At 42.6% G+C, this 21,540-nt stretch overlaps 2 protein-coding genes and 1 pseudogene across 2 annotated transcripts in view; 2 read left to right on the forward strand and 1 right to left on the reverse strand.

Annotated features, from left to right (window-relative positions):
• The window catches only part of LOC122692883, a 31,711-nt gene that overhangs the window by 2,503 nt on the left and 7,668 nt on the right, over positions 1–21,540 (forward strand). The window contains exons 2-5 of the mRNA XM_043900697.1: positions 6,206–6,823; positions 8,435–8,523; positions 9,911–10,037; positions 10,278–10,373. Of these exons, the coding sequence (XP_043756632.1) occupies positions 6,206–6,823; positions 8,435–8,523; positions 9,911–10,037; positions 10,278–10,373 (930 nt within the window). The remainder of the gene's footprint in view (positions 1–6,205; positions 6,824–8,434; positions 8,524–9,910; positions 10,038–10,277; positions 10,374–21,540) is intronic.
• On the reverse strand, positions 15,116–15,877 carry LOC122691443 (annotated as a pseudogene).
• Positions 16,520–17,881, forward strand: LOC122692623 (zinc finger protein 582). The gene has a single exon (XM_043900397.1). It carries the CDS (start codon positions 16,520–16,522, stop codon positions 17,759–17,761), a length of 1,242 nt encoding a protein of 413 aa, XP_043756332.1. The 3' UTR covers positions 17,762–17,881.

Raw genomic sequence — 21,540 nt, forward strand, 5'->3', positions numbered from 1 at the left:
TGGCCAGAGTGGAAACCACCCAAATGCCCAATCATTCAGTCATCAACTAATAAAAGGAATGACGTGCTGATACCAAGCTCCAAGGATGGGCCTTGAAAACATTACACTATGTGGAAAGCCAGTCACAAAAGACTACGTATTGTATGAGCCCATTTGACATGAAATATCCGGAATAGGCAAAAACTTCAGAGAAAGTAACTCAGTGGTTGTTTGGGCTGAGGGGAGGAAATGAAGAATGAGCACTGACATCAGGCTTTCTTCCTGTGGTGATGAAAATGTTTCAAGTTTAGATTGTGCTGACAACTATACAACCCTGGGAATACGCTCAAATACCTCCAAAGAAGAAGAGCTTCCCTGGCGGCTCAGACACTACAGAACCTGTCTGCACTGTGGGAGACTCAGGTTCGATCCCCGCGTCAGGAATATTCCCCGGAGAAGGAAATGCTGATCCGCTCCAGTGTTCTTGCCTGGAGAATCCCATGGAGAGAGACTGGGGGGCTACAATCCATGGGAACACCTTAACCACTGAAGAACCGAAGGGAGCAGACCCCGAGAGCAAGGTAGAATTTCATCAGCTCCAGCAGTGCATCTGCTCTCATTCCTCCTCTGCTCCGCCCCCTCCTCATTTAAACGTGGGAACTAGAGCTCCCGGAGTGAAGCACTCCTTCATACACAACATTTAAGGGGGCACCAAAAAACAAAACCAAACCAGAAACCAAAACACATGGTACATCAACGAAATGTTTCTAAAAATAAAGATCAATGTAAAAAGTTCATTATGAACAAAACATTAAAATCTTAGAGACAAGATCTGGCTACTTATTAAACCAACAAGTGACTGAGCACAGCAAGACTGAATTTCCCACCTTGAGAACCTATAGTCCCGAAGACAGTTGCAAATTCGAAGCATCTGATTAGTGGTGATCACTCTGAAGTGGCCATTTTTGCTTTTGTAGCCAGTTATCTGTGAGCAGATACATTTGAGACTACAAAGACATCCTGTTCATTATCAATCTTCAGCAACAGCTTTAGAATCAGTATTTCTGCTGGAATCAATTACGTCCATGATGGCTGAAAGATACCTCTATCATTCCTTCTATATTTACTAGTCAGAATTCTGTAAGTTCTTTCTCTTCTCATTCAGTCATCATTTTAGAATGAATATATGAGATATGTTGATTTATACTGTTACTCTAATTATACTGATGCTCAGATTGTCCCAGTTATGCCCACAAAAGCCCTCCTCAAACTGAATCCTGGAGGATACGCTTCAAAGAGCTTTGACAAATATCTACATCCATGTGATCATCACCTCAATCAAGATATGCAAGATTTCCATCATCCCCCAAACTCCCCTTCCATTCCTTTTCCAACTTTCCCTGAACCTGTGGGCCAGAGCAACCACTGATCTTTCTGTCCCTACAGTTTTGCACATTCTAGAATTTCCCTTTAAATAGATACATGCACAGAGACTCCTGTGCATATTTCTGGAGCTCTTTCTCTGAGTACCTCCCTCCCATCCCTTCCTTCCTCTTCCACACTCCACTCAGCTAATTCCAGTCACTTGAGTTTCCCCAGCTCTGCTGTCTCACTTTAGGAAATCTGGTGTGCTCTGCTTGCGTCCCTCCTTCCTGTGTTGTCTGCAATATGCCTCCAGAGAGAGAGCCGTTGCTGCAGGAGGGAGTCATTTATTCTCCCCTCTCTCAGGGACCAAAGTCTCACACTACCAGGTGTCCAATATCTGAAAAGACTTGTTTCCTACATATTATCTAGTTTTCTATTTGCATATAAAGTGGGATGCAAGTTTTGTGCTCTTATACCACTGCACTGTGGGCAGGGGCTCCTCTGGGATATTTGTGCACACCCCTTACTTTTGGGCCTAAGTATATACTACATTCTCATTTTGTATTTTCCCTGCCATCATCCTGGAATCAGACATCACCCCAGTAAGCTTTGGTTCCTTTTCATTAGAGAATGGTACTTAGAGACCAAGGTCTGCTTGTTGCTACTGAGGCATCATTGCTTCCACACTCCTTCACCAAATAAAGAAAATTATACAAACACACACTTTAAAAAAAAAAGACTAATTCAAATGAACTTTTATTTTAGAAGTTTTTAGTTTACAGAAAAAACTGCAAAGAGAATACAGAAGGTTCCCACACACTCTGCACCCAGTTTTGGTTAATTTAACAATTAATGAACCAACACTGATGCATTATTGTTAAAGTCCACACTTTATCTTTCCCACTTTTTATCTAATGTCCTTTGGTTTTTCCAGGATCTCACTCAGGATACGTTATTTTTAGTAGCTGTGTTTCAATAGGCTCCTTTTAGTTGTGATGGTTTCTCAAAGACTTTCCTTGTTTACAATGACCATCACTCCACTTTTGTGGAGTTCAGGGCAGATATTTTGTCGAATGTCCAAGGACTGCCATTTGTCTGCCATGCTGTCATTAAAATGAGGCTCTGTGTTTTGGGCGGGGAGATCATAAAGGTCAAGTGCCATTTCCACCACATCTTATCACTAGTACCTGATCTTAGCATGCCATCACTATGGGTGTTAACACTCATCTCAGTGAGCTGCACAAACATATTTTTAATCATGAGTTCACACCAACTCCACATCATGGGGTGGTTCTTTATCTTCTATTATCCTTTATTTATATCTCTTTTCCCACAGTAAACACTGGCCACCAACAAATCAATACCTTTATTCAGTTGCTCAGTTCTAAAAACGCCAATGCTGGGAACTATGGAGGGCAGGAGGAGAAGGGGACGACAGAGGATGAGATGGTTGGGTGGCATCACCGACTCACGGACATGAGTTTGAGCAAGCTCCGGGAGACAGTGAAGGACAGGGAAGCCTGGCGTGCTGCGGTCCACGGGGTCACAAAGTCAGACATGACTTGGCAACTGAGGAACAACAATAATGCACATAAAATAGTTTCCAAATCACGATACCAAAGCTATTATGAAAAACAATCTACTAAATTGAATGCAGAGGCTGCATTTTTTGGCTTTTGGTTTTTACTTATCAGGAATGTTAGCTCCTTATCTGAGATTCATAAAGTTGTAAAAATTTTGTCATTTGTGTTTCGCCTTTGCTTATGGTGTATTTTGCTTTACATAAGTGCTTTAGTTTTATGTTCTCAAGTGCAGCGGTCTTTTATTACATCTGGATTTTTAAGTCAGAAAGTCTTTCCACACATTCAGGTCATAATGGAATTCACCTCTGTACATGTCTGCTATTTGTATGGTTTAAATTAGAACTCAAGTCAATTTGGAGTTTATTCTTTTGCATTATGTGAGCTATTAATATAATTTTATTTTTTCCCAACTGACTATCCAGTTATTCCACAAGCTTTTTTATTAAAAAAATCCATTTTTATCCCAATGATTTGCCACATTTACACACAGTAGACTTCCCTCTGCACTTGATATTTTTGGACCATCTAGTCTCTCCCACCTAACAATTCATGAGCTGATACCACGCAGTAGTTACAATTATAGACCCTTTTTAGAATGTTTAATATCTGGTCATTTTAGCATACATTATAGCTTTCCTTTCTCAGAATATTCTTAGCCATTCTTGCAAGTTTACTTTTTACTTTGAGCTTTAGTATCAACTTGTCTATTTCCAATGGAGAAACAGTACTGGTATTTTTATTGGGTTTAAATTACATTTTGAAATTAACCTAGAGAAAAGCATTCTTCAGATGTGCAACGTGAATATGCACAGATCTTAGAAAAAACGTTTCAAGAAGGCAGATGCAAGAGAACGTGTTGTAAGACAACTCAAGAGGCAAGGGCGCTGGACTGGGTCTGGCTCACGGACAATTGTATCACCCTGGACCGAAATGTTTTCCTCATTCACAGGCCAGGTTTAACAGGGTCTGAGCAGATCCAGAACATTGGACTTCCCACCATATCAGAACACGCTGTCCGGGGATGGGCAAAGTTCAGGGCTTCTCACGCTTTCACAAACCAAAGTTGAACTACCTGTAGCTAGAGGTCTTAGCCGAGAAATATCATCTCATAACAGAAAACTCTTTGACATCTCCTTCAAAACCTTTTTGCTGATTCTGTATTTTCCTTCATAATCTGCAAGTATTTCAGCATTTTTTTGACATAATGTTTTTGTTTTTTTTTTTTTTTTTGCTAAACAGGTATTGTTTATTAAGGCTTGTATTCTTCTAGAGAAAGTTATCCGTTATCCGATATCTGACATAATGTTTTAAAATTGTTTAGTCCCTAAGTCGTGTCGGACTCTCTGCGACCACATGGAGTATAGCCCACCAAGTTTCTCCATCCATGCGATTCTCCAGGCAAGAATACTTGAGCGGGTTGCCATTTCCTTCTCCAGGGGATCTCCTCGACACAGGGATCGAATCTGTGTCTCCTGTACGGCAGGCCCATTCTTTACCACTGAGCCTCCTGGCCGATACTTTGGCCACCTGATGTGAAGAGCCGATTCACTGGAATAGACCCGGATGCTGGGAAAGATTGAGGACAGGACAGGCGACGACACTGGACAAGATGGTCGGATGGCATCATTGACTCGATGGACAGGATTTGAGCAAAGTCCAAGAGATATTGAAGGACAGGGAAGCCTGGAATGTTTGGGGTCGCAAAGAGTCGAACACGACTAAGCGACGCAACAACGTTTTAAAGTTAGTTAAAATTAGTTCAAAATGGATTAAAGATCTAAATGTAAGACCAGAAACTATAAAACTCCTAGAGGAGAACATAGGCAAAACACTCTCCGACATAAATCACAGCAAGATCCTCTATGACCCACCTCCCAGAATATTGGAAATAAAAGCAAAACTAAACAAATGGGACCTAATGAAACTTAAAAGCTTTTGCGCTACAAAGGAAACTATAAGTAAGGTGAAAAGACAGCCCTCAGATTGGGAGAAAATAATAGCAAATGAAGAAACAGACAAAGGATTAATCTCAAAAATATACAAGCAACTCCTGAAGCTCAATTCCAGAAAAATAAATGACCCAATTCAAAAATGGGCCAAAGAACTAAACAGACATTTCTCCAAAGAAGACATACAGATGGCTAACAAACACATGAAAAGATGCTCAACATCACTCATTATTAGAGAAATGCAAATCAAAACCACAATGAGGTACCATTACACGCCAGTCAGGATGGCTGCTATCCAAAAGTCTACAAGCAATAAATGCTGGAGAGGGTGTGGAGAAAAGGGAACCCTCTTACACTGCTGGTGGGAATGCAAGCTAGTACAGCCACTATGGAGAACAGTGTGGAGATTTCTTAAAAAACTGGAAATAGAACTGCCATATGACCCAGCAATCCCACTTCTGGGCATACACACTGAGGAAACCAGATCTGAAAGAGACACGTGCACCCCAATGTTCATCGCAGCACTGTTTATAATAGCCAGGACATGGAAGCAACCTAGATGCCCATCAGCAGATGAATGGATAAGGAAGCTGTGGTACATATACACCATGGAATATTACTCAGCTGTTAAAAAGAATTCATTTGAACCAGTCCTAATGAGATGGATGAAACTGGAGCCCCTTATACAGAGTGAAGTAAGCCAGAAAGATAAAGAACATTACAGCATACTAACGCATATATATGGAATTTAGAAAGATGGTAACGATAACCCTATATGCAAAACAGAAAAAGAGACACAGAAATACAGAACAGACTTTTGAACTCTGTGGGAGAATGTGAGGGTGGGATATTTCAAAAGAACAGCATGTATACTATCTATGGTGAAACAGATCCCCAGCCCAGGTTGGATGCATGAGACAAGTGCTCGGGCCTGGTGCACTGGGAAGACCCAGAGGAATCGGGTGGAGAGGGAGATGGGAGGGGGGATCGGGATGGGGAATACGTGTAAATCTATGGCTGATTCATATCAATGTATGACAAAACCCACTGAAATGTTGTGAAGTAATTAGCCTCCAACTAATAAAAAATTAAAAAATAAATAAATAAAATAAAATTAGTTACCAAAAAAATAAATAAATAAAATTAGTTACCAAACGAACTCTCGGACTTTTTCCTCCCTCCAAGTCTTCCAGTAAAACGGCTGTTCCACGGCGACGGTGATTTAATAATGGGATTTTTTCCACATACCGATTTTACACACACAAACATATACCCGGCGTTTAACGGTCCCAGTCACACACTTAACGACCGGGTCAGAACCGAACACAGCTCACCTGGGTACGGCCACGCCCACACTCACCTGCATCAGGGAGACAGCCACGCGAGGAGAGCGCGCCCGACGCCAAGGCACTCACCCGGCGACCCACGAAACCCACAAGGTACATTCGTATCCCAGACGGTTTCCCACGCACCGATTTACGCAGGAGCCCCGCCCACTCGAAGCATCGCGAGACGCAGTCTTGCTCCTTGGGTCCAGCCTTGAGGACCGGAGACTACGTTTCCCAGAAGACACTGCGGCGCCTGTCCAACCGCGACGCAGCATCGGCAGTGCTTTGTGCGTCTGCGCCATCTTCCGGCTCCTGAGTCCACTGGTACGGACGAGGAAGCGCACCCGGGGCTGCTGGGGGCGCGGCCGCGGGGCACCTGGACCAGAGGAGTTGGCAGGTGAGGGGCTCCGGAGCTTACCAGGAGCCCCGGGGTCTGCGCCGGACTGGGCGCCGCGGCCGGGCGGGTCACGGGCCTGGAAAGAACCGGAACGTCTCGTTTCGCCGTCCGTCTGCGGCTTTCCGGGCTCCGGACTACACTCCCCATCGGCCCCCGCGGCGCGCCCTGCTGTCGCCGCCTGTTGCCGCCAGGGCTCATGGCCCGGGTCCATGGACCCCTTAGGTGGGTGTGCCTGTTGGGGGTCGCGGCCCCCAGAAACTGCTTGCTTATGGATGTTTTGCATTTTTCTTATGCATCCTTTTAAAAATCTGGGGTGAAGTCTTGTCTCATAAGACTCTCAGAGTTGGAAGACCCCTGAAAATTTGGAACCTCTAGTTTACAAGCAGCGACTTAGAAACATATTATGTTCTTGTTCAAAATTTGTCCAACCATTGGGGCTTCCCTTGTGGCTCAGCTGGTAAAGAATCCGCCTGCACTGCGGGAGACCTGGGTTCGATCTCTGGGTTGGGAAGATCCCCAGAGGAGGGAAAGGCAACCTCTTCCAGTATTCTGGCCTGGAGAATCCCATGGACTAGGTCCCAAAGAGTTGGACACAACTGAGCGACTTTCACTATCATGATACATTCATGGGAAGATGGCTGAGTAAGTCACGGGCCACCCCTGTAATGAAATAGTTACAGCGAATACAAATAATGCTTTAAAGAAAGTTGTTGTAAGGAATACGGCCTTCTACGTGATATTAAGGAACAGTGGGCTTCCCCGATAGCTCAGTGGTAAAGAATTCACCTGCAATGCGGGAGACACAGGTTTGATCCTGGTTGGGGAAGATTCCCCTGGAGAAGGAAATGGCAACCCACTCCAGTATTCTTGCCTGGAGAATCCCATGGACAGAGAGGCCTGGTGGGTTACAGTCCATGGGTCGCAAGAGTCGTACACTACTTAGCGACTAAACAAAATCATTATTCCGTTTACACATTAAGAATTAAGTATTTGTTACATGTTGGGCAATGTCCTAAGCTCTTTTATAAAATACTGTTTTACTGAACTCAGGAAGTGGTTAAATGGCATCATTCTTAATACTTGGATGTTTTCCATTACAGTTTAGCTTAGTTTTTTTTTGGACAGTGTTAGCCTGCCTGTCAGTAGGTGGGTGGGTTTGACTTCTGTTGCTGAATGTTACCTTGTTGTAGAAGGGATCCAGTTGCGAACGTATTTGTCGGTTGATGTTGTCCCACATGACTTTTGATAGTTGCTTGACATCCATATAATTCAATCACTCGCCTACTTGTGAACTGTTATGTACCAATCTTGATTCCGTTTTTCATCAAATACTGTGCCCAAAGCTTCGCTCACTTACATCTCTGTGCAGAGGCTTATTTATGGAGTACTGGGCCTGCCCCATCTAATTTGCCCACTGCAAACGTGTTGACTCAAGGCAGGGTCTGCAAAATGGTGCCTGCCAGACCTTAGGTAGGGCTGTAGGGTTCTTTATGAATTAGAAAGTTAGGTTCAGAGCCAGGGAGACCTCTGAGGGTGTTACAGTATGGGCACGCGAGTATTAGACGGTTTGGTTCTGGGAAGGCTTCACTGAGCAGATCAGGCAGGCTGTGCTCCCTGGCCTGAGGACAGCCTTCCTTGTCCCAGGGACCCAATTCTCAGTCGCTGGCCCAGGTCCATGCGTCCCCCCCTCAGATTGCATCAGCAACAAGGTGGAACTGGGGAAGGCGCCCTGTAACTGGGTGGTGGGGAGCAGAGTGGGCACTGTCACTGCGCACTTTCTGGGAGCTGTGAGGCAAGCCTGGCCTCTCATGTGATTGCTCTTTCCCCACTCAGGTCTGTCATCTCAGGACTTTGCCCTTCCCCAAGAGACAAACCAAGAGGAGGACGCAGCAGCCCATGAGATCCTGACAGTCATGTCCCTCGTGAGTTTTCAAATCATGTAAATATTTGTTTTCCTTATCCTGAAGTTTCCCCCCTGGGTTCCATCCAAGAATCTGCTTCTCAGAGGTTCCCTCCCCCTTGGCCCCATCCACGCTGACTAGTGCCCATGTGGATTCATTCTGTATAGCATTCTGTGTCTTCTGATGGCTTGGTATTCTTCTGGGAGGCCAGAGGGAGAAGAAATCCATTTCCTTATATAAAATGAGAACATCCCTTACAAGAACTGAGATTTGATGAAATGGAGATGAATACTGATGAGAGATCACACACACAAAATCAGGGGAGTTGGTATTGGTTGGGCTCAATTTCAGTGTGGGGTCACCATCTCCTATATTGACAGTTGGGTGTGTAACTGAAGTTTATCAGGGCATCTAGGAGATTAAATGCCTGCATTAAGGTCCAGTTTGAGGCTGAACAGAGCATTGGAATCTTGGTCATTCTCCACCAGCTTCTTCAGCTTAAGAGCAAGCACAGTGCAGAGCTGGGACTGTAAGACCACCAGTTAGATGGATGCATTGTTCCAAATCTGGATAGTCATAGTTTTGAAAGAGCAGAAAGACCTTGGAGACCTCTGCATCCAAAATAAAAGAATGGTTGAGTCAGTTATTTCACTTGATAATCAACTATGCAGCTAATAAAAGTAATCATCATTCAAGATTTTCCCCATAGGAAAAATTTGTGTGATATGTTTTCATATAATGATGAGCCTATGTCTTCAAGCAGTTCTTGACAAACGAAAATTCTATTCTCTAAGGTAAAACATCTGGCTCCCCAGGTGCTCAGTGGTAAAGAATCCACCTGCCAGTGCAGGAGACGCGGGTTCCATCCCTGGGTCAGGAAGACCCCCTGGAGGAGGAAATGGCAACCCATGCCTGAAAAAGTCCCGGACAGAGGAGCCTGGGGGGCTACAGTCCACGGGGTCACAGAGAGTCAGACACGACTGAGCATGCACAAGATATTAGGTATATCTTTTAATATTTTGAGGAAAGACTACCCAAAAACTGTTGGGTTTTGTTGCTGTTACTCCTAGAAGTCCAGATGACAGGCCTCACACGGAGAATTTATCATGTACCAAGCACAGGGGAGGCAGTATGCTCGATGACACTGTCCTAACCGGGAAAACTCGATTTGTCCGGGTTTAATCTTCCTCCTGGACCCGAGCACACAAGCTGTGGTTTGTGCGAGAATACCTGAACCGCTCTTTTACCTGTGCTCATCTTCTCCTTCACCTGTCACGTCAGGCGCCTCCAGCCCCAGCCTTCTCCACCAGGACACCCCATTCCTGCAGAGACCTCCTCCATCGCCTCTCATCCCATGGGAAAATGTTTCCGTGAAATATGCTTATAGCATACCTGCCTGTTGTTCCAGGGGTCAGACTTATTCAGGGATGTGGCCATAGTCTTCTCCCAAGAAGAATGGGAACAGCTGGCGCCCACTCAGAGGGATCTGTACAGAGACGTGATGTTGGAGACCTATAGCAACCTGGTCTCACTGGGTAAGGCGGTGCGGGCTGTTACTTTGGAGGTTACCCCGGGCCGCATGGGTTCCTTGTCAATGTCGAGGGTCTTTTGGGTGGTTAAAGGGCAGCTCTTTGGCCTGAAGCTGCGTCTGCCCCAACCCTCATGTGACTCTCCTGTTCCCTTGGCCCTTCGTGCCTGTCCTGCTTGTTAACCCTGGATCTGAACTCTGAGGCCCCGCAGCATAACCGGGTGGCATGTTTTTTCCTTACGTCCAGGTCTTGCCGTTTCCAAACCTGATGTGATATCCTTCTTGGAGCAAGGCAAAGAGCCCTGGACGGTGGGGGAAGTGGCGACGGGAGGCCCGTGCCCAGGTGAGTGAGGCGTGCGTGGGGAGAGGGAACGCAGTGTGGCTGACTGCCCAGCGGGCTGAGGAGGCGGCGGGCACTTTGAGGCGGAGCTCACCTTCAGCACAAGCTGGAGGACCCGGGCTCAGCCCTGGGCCTCTGCTCTGCACGTCTGCTCCCCGGGACCTTCTCCAGGGCCGCGCGATACACGCCCTTCCCACCTTGCTGGCTGAGGAGGAGCCACTGGCCACACGTGGCCATGGAAATTTAAACTCACTATAAGTAAATACGTTTTTCTTTTTTGGGCTGTGTCTCCAGGCTGGTGGAATCTTCGTGCCCCGACTAGACATTGCACCCAGGCCCTCGGCAGTAAAAGCACGGAAGTCCTAACCTCTGGGCCACCAGGGAATTCCCTACAATTATATCCATTTCAAAATTCAGTACCTCAGTTGCACTTGACCCATTCCAGATATTCAGTAGCTATTTTGTGGCTAGTGGCTACTGTACTGGACAGTGCAGATAGAGAATGTTCCCACCACCGGATCAAGTTCTTTATCACCAATTACCGCCTTCAGCTTCAGCTTCTCCCTTGAACTCGATACCTGTATCCTATCAGCTCCACTTGGATGTTCACAAGACACCTTGAACTTACGTCCCTGACAAGTATACCACCCCCGCCCCCCGGCTTCTTCTGCACATCAGTACGAGGGGACTCTACCTGACGTGCTTAAGTCAAAAACTGCCGAAGCATCCCTGACTTTTCCGTCTCACACACGTATTCTGTCTGTCAGCAGATCCTGTTAGCTCTACCTCAAAATATATCCAGAATTTAGCCACTTCTCACCAACAAGCAACACTGCGACCTCCCACATTCCCCCCACCACTCGGAAGTGCAGTGGCCGCCTCCCCCCACTCTGCATCCACTCTTGTGCGGATTCTTTACCGCTGTGCCACCTGGGAAGCCCTTCTCAGTCTTCAGCGGGGGTGTATTACATCTCTGCTCACAACTTGCCCACAGCTTCCTGTCTCACTCAAGAGAAAAGCCCGAATCTATCCCATGGCCTAGAAGGCTCTATGTCTGTACTGTAGCCATCAGCCACACGTGCTGTGGCTTTTAACTGAAACTTTTAACTAAAAGTAAAAGTAAAATCCCATGTCACAGCTGCCCACGCCACACTTCAGATGCTGAGTAGCCATGAGTAGCCAGGGGCTGCCCTTGCGGGCAGTGCAGAATAGAACGCTTTCAGTATCCCAGCAACTTCTGTTGGCCTGAGGTGCCTCTGTAATCTGTCGCCTGCCTCCACTCTGATTTCATCTCGCACCACCCCATGTTGCTTGCTCGGTTACAGCCAAACCAGCCTCTCTTGCTGCTCCATTCACGTAGAGTTTGGCAGATGTCTTCTTTCAAGGTCCAGACAGGACGTATTTCAGGCTTTGCCAGCTACCTCAGCTCTGCTGTAGGGGCACGCGAGCAGACAATGCGAGTCCACACATGCCGGCTTCAGCACATCAAGTGTATTCCTGTTTTGAGGCTTTGTCCCGTTTTGAGGCTGTCCTTTGCCTGGGGTGCTCCTGCTCTGGATGGGGGTTTCTCAACCTCAGTGGTGTTGACATTTTGGGTGGGATAATTCATTGTCGAGGAGCTAGTGGGGGCGGGAAGTGGGGATGTCATTCTATGCATGGCAGGATGTTTAGCAGCCTCCCTGGCCTCCCCTCAGTTGTGAAGCCAAAAATGTCTCCAGACATTGCCAGATGTTCCCGAGGGGGTGTATGTGTGTGTGTGGGTGTGTGTGTACACATGTGTGTGCATGCAAAATCTTCCCTGATGAGACTCAAGGCCACAGTGTAGCACAGGACCAAATCATGTCCATAGACGGTTTCTGCAACATACAGTGTACCATGAGAGAGTTTTAAATGGGAAACTAAGAAGCAAGCATGACCCCTGGGCCTGAGTGAGGTCAGCTGTGGGGTGAGCACAGGGAGGGGCGGCGTGTGCGGCCCTGTAACCTAACATGTTCGGGTCTGGGAATGAGGACACGGACGTCTCGGGGAGGCTGTTATTCTACCTACCACACCAAGAACATCAGAGGACAGATCTTTGCTTTTGTCATTTGACAGAGTGTGTGTCTGAGGTCCTGTTTCTTTACTCCTTTGTCCTATGGGTTTGTGTCATATTTCAAGAGAACTTCACCCTTTCAGGTTAGGAGTCAGTCTCCTGTGATTTTTTTCTAGCTTATTTACGATGATATTTATGATCCATGTGGAATTTTTCCTAGTGTAAGATGTGATTTCATGTTACCTTCCAGATTATCCAGTTATTCAAACAGCATTTATCAATTTATCTCTTCATCACTAATGTATAAAAGCCACCTTCGTCATCTGCTTTATCATCTGTGTATCTGAATCTATTTTTGGACTTTTTGTTGTAGCCCATTAATCTCCAACCATGTGTCTATAGCATTACTGTTTATTAAGCGTTTAAATGTTTTATATATCTGGTATTAGTCCCTCTTCATTCTTTTCAGAATTTTTCTGGCTATTCTCATTTACATTTCTTTCTAAACCTTAGAATATTTGCTTTCCAAAAAAAAAAAAATCATGCATTTTTTTTCTTACTGTAATCACTATGAATTTATAGATTAAGAGAAAACTGATTTTATCACATGGAGTCTCCTATTGAAAACACAGCAGGCTTTTCCCTTCCTTTATGATCATACCTGATGAAGATTTTAACATTTTCTTTATAAAGATTCTGTATGTCTTATTACATTTATTCCTAGGTAGTTTATATTTATTGCTATTGGAAATGGCATAATCTATAATATGGACTAATACGGCATTCATCCATATTATACTCCAACTGGCTATTTTCTAATATGACAAAAGCTAGTCTCATCTTCAGATGAATTTTGTAGCTGACCCAATTTATTGAATTTTCTCATTGTTTATGACAGTTTTTTTATGTAACTCTCTTGAGCTTTCCAAGTGTTTGATTATATATATATAATACGTATTATATATATATCTGCAAACGGTGATGTTTTTACATTTTTCTATCTTACAGGTTTTTTGTCTTGCCTGACTAGGATGCTAATTATGTAGTACCCCCAGAACAGTATTAAGAGGGGTTTTACATACTAATCTTGTTCTTGACCTTAACAGGAATATTTTTAGTAACTTTTATCAAGCATAATATCAGCCATAGGAATGACATAGGGATGTTTTCTTCACTTAAAGAAGCATCTACTTTTTCATATTTTATTAAGTTTTTTTCTTTCAATCTATAAAATATGGATTACATGAATAGATTTCCTAATACCAAACTCTGAATACTGAATCTCATGCCTGTTGGCCATCTGTATGTGTTCTTTGGAAAAATGTCTATTCAAGTCCTTTGCCCATTTTGAAATCCGGTTATTTTTTTGTTGAGTTTTAGTTCTTTTTATTGTCTGTATAGTAACCCTTTAGCAGATACTTATTTGTAGATGTTTTGTCCCGTTCCGTGCGTTGTCTTTTCGCCCTGTTGATTTTCCCTCTGACGCGCACAGAAGCTTTTAGGTTTGACGTAATCCCATCTGTCCAGTTTTACTTCTGGCGCCTGCACTTTTGGTACCATATCCAAAAACTCACTGTCAGATGCAGTGTCATGAAGCTTTTCCCTTGTTTTCTTCTACAGGCTTCATATCTTAGGTTTAGGTCTTTAATCCAATTTGAGTTATTATATTTAATGTAAGGTTGGGGTTCTCCTTCTTTCTTTTGCATGGGGATATCCAACTTCCTTAGCCCCATTTGTTGAAGAGCCTGTCTTTTCCTCACTGTGTGGTCTTGGCACCCTTGTTGAAGATCATTTGACCATATGTATAAGAGTTTATTTCTGCTGTCCCTATTGTGTTCCACTGGATAAATATTTTTCTTTATGGTAGTTCCACAGTTTTGATTACTGTAGCTCTTTTAACAGGTTTTGAAATCGCAAGTGAGAGAGGCCTCCATTGTTCTTCCTTTTCAAGATTGTTTTGGCCAGTTGGGATCCTTTAAGATTCCATATGAGAAAACCAACCAAAACAAAACCTGCTACGACTGTCCATAAGATTTTTAGACATTACCTCATTGGTTGTCAAAAACAGCATCTACTAATGCTAAATTAAAAAACTCTATCAGATCTTGTCAGGAAAATGTAAAAATAATACAGAGGAGCTCACTATTATTTTTGCTATTTTCCAACTTTACAAGGAGAAGAGAAGCTAAAAGTTAGAAAATCAGTACTACCTTTGTAAAGTTATTTCACAATATATGATTAGAGGTGGCTTAATTCAGATGAGTGCAAAAGTGCTCATGGAATAAACACTGTACTCTGACTGTCATCAGTCAACAGAACTAAACTGTCGGATGTCTTGACAGAATATGCAGCGGTTTGGAGAGAGGCGTGCTTTTAATGGCATATCCTTGGAGGCAGCTGGTCTGTTTTTGTTTTTTCCCACATTGCCCAAAACACCAATAATGTGTGACCACCTTAATTCCTAAAACCAGACTTCCACTTGGGCATATTACATGATCCCAAACTCATTTTCTTCGGTCCACCTGGCTGGCTTTAATATTCCATGGCCCACCGCAATCTTTTGGTTGCCCTTCTTTATACGATGGCAGCCAGATGTTGCTGACCACGGATGCACAGGTGGTCATTACGATGGCAGTGTTTGGAATCTGCCTTCCCACAGCTGTGAGACCACAGTACAGAGACCCATAAAGAGCGCTTCCCTCTTGAACAACGAAACACGGTGTATGATCTTTTCGCATAGTCTTGTGATTACAACTTCATGTGTATGCATACCCTGTGGTTGTGGTACAAGTTTTTGAGGTGACAGCAGCATCATTCCCACAAAATTGATACTTCTTTTACAGACTTTTCATCTGTATTGTCAAAGTAATTTGTTACTCCAGTAGTTTTTGCCTAATAATTTCACACAAAAAACAAATGAATAGTGGTCTCTGATATGCTACCATAAGAAGTAGACATGCCCCCTATAAAGTCCTCTTTGGCCTTCTCATATACTTTATGAACACGTTCAAAAGCACCCATTTACTTTCCCCATAGTTCCCTGCATGAAGCAGCAACCAATTCTTTATTAGCCAAACGGGACTGATTTCCATGACTGCAGTAAAACAGGCCACTGCGGTAGAAATCATGTACCAGGTACATGAGTCAAGTTCAGCAACACCATTCAGCCCTTCCTTGCAGTTTGAATAACCAGCAAAGAATATGCTCTGGAAGAGGCCACCTCCATTCAATTTGGGCCTAATCTTCCAAACAAGGAACAAGGCCCTCCTTTTTCCCAGGTCACTTTTAGGCAACAGGGAAGTCCAGGAGAGACTGGTCCAGTTGACATTAGCTCTAGCCATTGTGTTCAGCTAAACATCAGAGACAGACAGCGCCACAGCAGAAGGCCTCAGCCGTGTCATCACAGCTTCCAGTGGGCGCGTGAAAACAGCCCTGCTGTACCACCACACCCCCTCAAGCAGAGGCACCGTCTCATTGCTCCAGCCAGAGAGGTATCCAGTCAACCCTCTTTATCGTTTTTAAAAATCCACTTTATTGAGGTACAATTTATAGTAAATTAAATGCCTGCATCTTAAGCATATTTTAATAACTGTTGACAAAGGTGTACACTTACATGACCACTACCACAGACAAGATAAATTTTCATCACCCTGAAAAGTTCCCTTGTGCTCCTTCCCACACAATTGTTCATACCCCCTAGCCACAAGCAACAAATGATTTGCTTTGTTACTCTCATATTTGTCTTTTCTAGGCTTTCACAGAAACATTCATTTTTTAAAACCATGGTTCATTCAGCAGTGATTCTGCTCCACGTTAACATTTTAGAACGACTCTTAATGATTTCTCTGATTACCTCATTCACCTCAATTTATGGTATTTCCTCTTTCTCTGTTCTACTTGTCCATTTTTTAATTTCTTAGTCACATTCAAGAGCATACAGATATTATCTTGAGTCTCAACTTTGCAGTGTTTACTACAGAAGCTCCTTTTTCTGGAAAAGGAAAAAACAAACACCTACTTGTTTTGTTCTTTTTCAGTACTGAAGTCCAGGTATGATACTACAGTATTCTCTCCAAAGCAGCACAGTTATGAAGTACAATCACCCCCATGGAAGATAATGAAAAGCCTTACAAGTTACGGTCTTGAGTGCTCAAGTTTCCAAGATGATTGGGAATGCAGAAGTCATTCTGACAGGGAAAAGGAAAATCCACATGGACATCTGAGTCAAATGATAATCGATAATGAAGAAATATCCACTTTGGGCCAGCCAGCACCCCTTACTTTTTATCAGAAAATTCATACCAGAGAAAAACCCTATGGATATAATGAATGTACAAAAGACTTCTGGCAAGAGGACTTCTTTATTAATCATCAAGGGATTCAGACTAATGAGAAACCCTATAAATGCAAGGAATGTGGGAAGGCCTTTAAATATGGTTCACGACTAATTCAACATGAGAATATTCATTCTGGCAAAAAACCGTATGAATGTAAGGAATGTGGAAAGGCCTTCAATTCTGGTTCAAATTTCATACAACATCAGCGTGTTCATACTGGTGAGAAACCTTATGAATGTAAGGACTGTGCAAAGGCCTTTAGTCGAAGCTCACAGCTGATTGAACATCAACGAATTCATACTGGTGAGAAACCCTATCAGTGTAAGGACTGTGGCAAGGCTTTCAATCGGATCTCACATCTTAAAGTGCATTATAGAATTCATACTGGTGAAAAACCCTATGCATGCAAGGAATGTGGGAAAACCTTTAGTCATCGTTCTCAGCTGATTCAACATCAGACTATTCATACCGGCAAGAAACTCTATGAATGTAAAGAATGTGGGAAGGCCTTTAATCAAGGCTCAACTCTTATTCGACATCAGAGAATTCACACTGGTGAGAAACCCTATGAATGTAAGGCATGTGGGAAGGCCTTTAGGGTGAGCTCACAACTTAAGCAACATCAGAGGATTCACACAGGAGAGAAACCCTACCAATGTAAGGTATGTGGTAGGGCTTTCAAACGGGTCTCTCATCTTACTGTACATTACAGAATTCATACAGGTGAAAAGCCATATGCATGTAGGGAATGTGGGAAAGCCTTCAGCCACTGCTCACAACTGATTCAACATCAGGTAATTCATACTGAGGAAAAGCCCTATGAATATAAGGAACATCGGAGGACTTTAAATCATGATTCAGCTACCATTCAACATCAGAGAATGCAAAACAGACAAACACAAGTGAATTTAATAAATGTAGAAAAGCCTTCCATCAGCACTTATCCTTTATTAATCATCAGAGAATTTATGTTAGCAAGCAATCATATGAATGGAAATAATGGGACGAGTCCATTAGCTTAGGCTAATCACAACTTACTCTTTATATCTTGAAGAAAGACTTGAAGGATGTCATGTAAGTGAGAATTCCTTTATTCAGAGCTTTCTTTTATCCTGAGGAATAAAATTCATATTGAAGAAAAATTATATAAGGTTGGAGAAAATTTTGTCTCTAACACACTTCAAAGTTACATTTTCTCACCACGTTGTAATAATTTTAACAACAGCCAAAAGTGAATTTTCTTGAAAATTCAAAAACAAAACATGCCAAATTACTCCTGGGTTAACAAGAAACTAAATCATGCAGTTACCACTGATAGTAATGAAGACAATGAGGAGGAGAGTTTGACATGCCAAGAAATGTGGGCTGCGGCTGAAGCTACTTGGGAGTTTTTTATGCCTTTAAGTGCATGCAAACATGAAAACCTGAAAGACAGAACTCAAACATATTAAATGTACTACTTAAGAAGCCAGAAAAGAGAATACCAAACACCCTGATGATAAATAGAAAACAAAGGCAGAAAATGATGATACAGAAAGTAGCTATCCTACTTTCTCTCCTAAGGCTTCCTAGGTGGCTCAGTGGTAAAGAATCCACCTGCCAATGCAGGAGCTGCAGGAGACTCAGGTTCCATCCCTGAGTCGGGAAGATCCCCTGGAAGAAGAAATGGCAACTGGCTCCAGTATTCTTGTCGCGATAATCCCATGGACAGAGGAGCCTGATGTGCTAACAGTCCATAGGGTCACAAAGAGTCGGACACGACTGAGCAACTAAGCACACATCCTACAATAATCTCAGTTTTTATTTCTCTCTGATCCAAGGGTAATTAAGTTTAGGAGACTGTTCCTTAATTTTCAGCTTGGTTGTTTGTATTTTATAACTTGTCACAGACAGGACAGGTTGGTTGCCTACCTAGCAGCCATATTCAATTCCCATTCTATTGGCAGCATGTGTCTTGTCTTAGAATCTGAAGATGTCAGATGCCAACTTTCAGCCTCCTCTGCAGCTCAAGATGGCCCATCCGTTCCAGTGTATGGCCAGTATATTCTAAGGATCTATAGGGTCTTCAGAGAAAGATCTTCCTTATTCAGAAGAGACATATATTAGGGAGACTCCCTCTTCTTTCATTTCTTGCTTTTAAACATTTTTTTCTGAGAATCTGATGCCTGGAGCTGCTGCAGTCATCTTGGAACCAAGAGCAGAAAAGAGAGGACCTCAAAGAAGCTGACCCAGAACCCTAACAACACAGAGTTACAGGGCCAATGTGGAACTGTCTCTTTGATGCTTTGTTATATAAGAAAAATAAATCTTTATTGCTTAAGTTACTTTTAGTCGAATATTTTGTAAACTTGCAGCTGAAAGCATTCTAAATGATCAACTTCAAATTTTACTTTATTATGATTGGTAAAGGTGGCCTGCAAGTATCTACTTTTTTGAGTTAGACATTTTTCTTTGTGGCTAAGTACAGGACTGATTTTTGTATATGTTCCATTATACTGAAAAAGAATATATATTCTTTTATAGATATAAGATTCTATTTAAGCCAGTAGATTATAATGATAAAAGTTCTCCACATTCTAATATAATTTGGTATAGATTAGATTTTTCTGGTTTAGAATTTTCTAAAATTGAATTTTTTAGCCAGTCTTGAATTTCCAGAGATTTTTTACTTTTTAATTGTTTGACCTATAAAGACATATAACTTAATTCCTATTTAAGAATCACACTTTCATCACTGTCCTACTCTGCCAAGTATAGGGATCAACAGACCAAATCTAGCCTGCTGCCTGTTTTATACATAAAGTTTTATTGGAACACAGACATGCTCATTTATATGCTATCTACAACAGTGATAGTGGCTGCAAGAAGATCTATGGCCACAATATCTTTTTATTTTGTGTTTGGCCCTCTAGATAAGAAGTTTGCTAACCTTGGCCTAGTATAATCCTTTTGGTATTTTGTTTCCATTCTGTGTAATACTACTAATAACCTTGTTTACCTGGTATGTTTTTGTCCATCCATTTATTTTCAACTTCTGTCATTTTAGTTATTAAAAAATAAAAGGATTTAAAAAATAACTCAAAATTACAAATTTATTTTTCCATAAGGAAATTCATATTTTTATTTAGTGTAATAACCATCATATTCCTTTCATTCTACTCAGTGTGTACTATTTATGTTTTCTTGGTCTTTTCCTTTCCTTATTTCTCTTGCTAAATTGAAACTTCCCACTATGCTTAGCATAGTAATTATTTCCCCATTCTTCATCATTGTTGGGCAGAATGAGAGCACTGTTATACTTTCTAACCCACTATTAGTTTTCTTTGCTACTTTCCTCCAAGAAGAGGCCATCCTTTCTCTTTCCCCTCCTTCACAGCCTATTGTTTTAACATTCTCTGCACTGCACTAACCTAATGAAGACCCACAGTCCAAAGCTTTTGGTTTTACTCTTATTTGATGCTTATATGCTTATATTACCAGAGCCATTCATGATTTCCATTCAAACTTAGAGTATTCAAAGTAACATTCATTGCTAGCCACTGTTTGTTTTCTTTTTTAATTACTGTTTTCTCCTGCCTTGAGGTAACGGTTTTATTTCAGATGCAATTTGGTTAGACTATTTTACTGAGTATTGTATTTATCTCAATAAATGTTATATAGCTGGTATTCTCTGAATCCTTCTATGTCCTGCACAAATTATATTTTTGTTTGGTGAAATGTTCTTACAGTTTTGTTTTTTTTTTTCTCAGTAATACAGAGATGTCACTTAATTCTGGCTTCTGATCTTCCAGAAGGGGAACCCAAATTCTGGCCTGTTTTTCTTAGCTTATGGGGACGTATTTATTTCCTTTTGCTGCTGTAACAAATGATCAAAACTTGGTGGCCTAAAACAACACATATTTATTACCTGAAAGTCAAAAGTCTGAAATAGGTCTCCCCAGACCAAATTCAAGGTCCTGACAGGGCTGTGTTCTCTTCTGGAGGCTCATTAGATGAATCGACTTCCTAGCCTTTTCAGATTCTGGTGGCTGCCCACCTTCCTTGGTGTGGCCTCTTACCATCTTCATAGCTAGCAGCAGCCTAGGGAGTCTTTCTCACGATGCATCATTCTGACACTGTCTCTTCTGCCTCCCTCTTTCACCTTTAAAGGAGCTTTCTGATTATATTGAGCTTATCTGGACAACCCAGAATAAACTTGTCTTGTTTGGTCGTTAAGTTGTGTCCAACTCTTTTGCAACCCCATGGACTAGAGCCTGCCAGACTCGTCTGTCCGTGGGATTTCCCAGGCAAGAATACTGGAGTGGGTTGCCATTTCCTTCTCCAGGGGATCTCCATCCAGGGATCAAACCTGTGTCTCCTGCATTGCAGGCGGATTCTTGACCACTGAGCCACCTGGGAAGCAAAAACTTGTCTTAAGGTCAGCTGAGTAACGTTAGTTCTATCTGCAACTCAATTCCCTCTTGCCATGTAACAACATACCCACAGATTCGTGGGACTTAGGACATCTTTGCAGGGTCATATTCTGCCTACCACAGTAACTGCTTCCGTCCCAGTATTTGGCAAGAGTTTCTATATGCAGAATTCAGGAACTTAATGGGATGTGTTTAGATAACCTCATGTCTTTTGTTTTTTTTTTAAGCCCAAGATAATTTTCTTCTAAATTAGTACCTCCCAATTTTTTATTTCTATTTTAAAGTGTACTATTTCAAATAAGGATTATTTTCCTCATGATTGAAAAGCTTGAAGACGTAAAAAGATATGCAGAAACCACGAGGCCAGATGAAAACAATACTATATTAAG

The sequence above is a fragment of the Cervus elaphus genome, chromosome 4 (genome assembly GCF_910594005.1).
Source record: "Cervus elaphus chromosome 4, mCerEla1.1, whole genome shotgun sequence".
NCBI classification, from domain to species: Eukaryota; Metazoa; Chordata; class Mammalia; order Artiodactyla; family Cervidae; genus Cervus; species Cervus elaphus.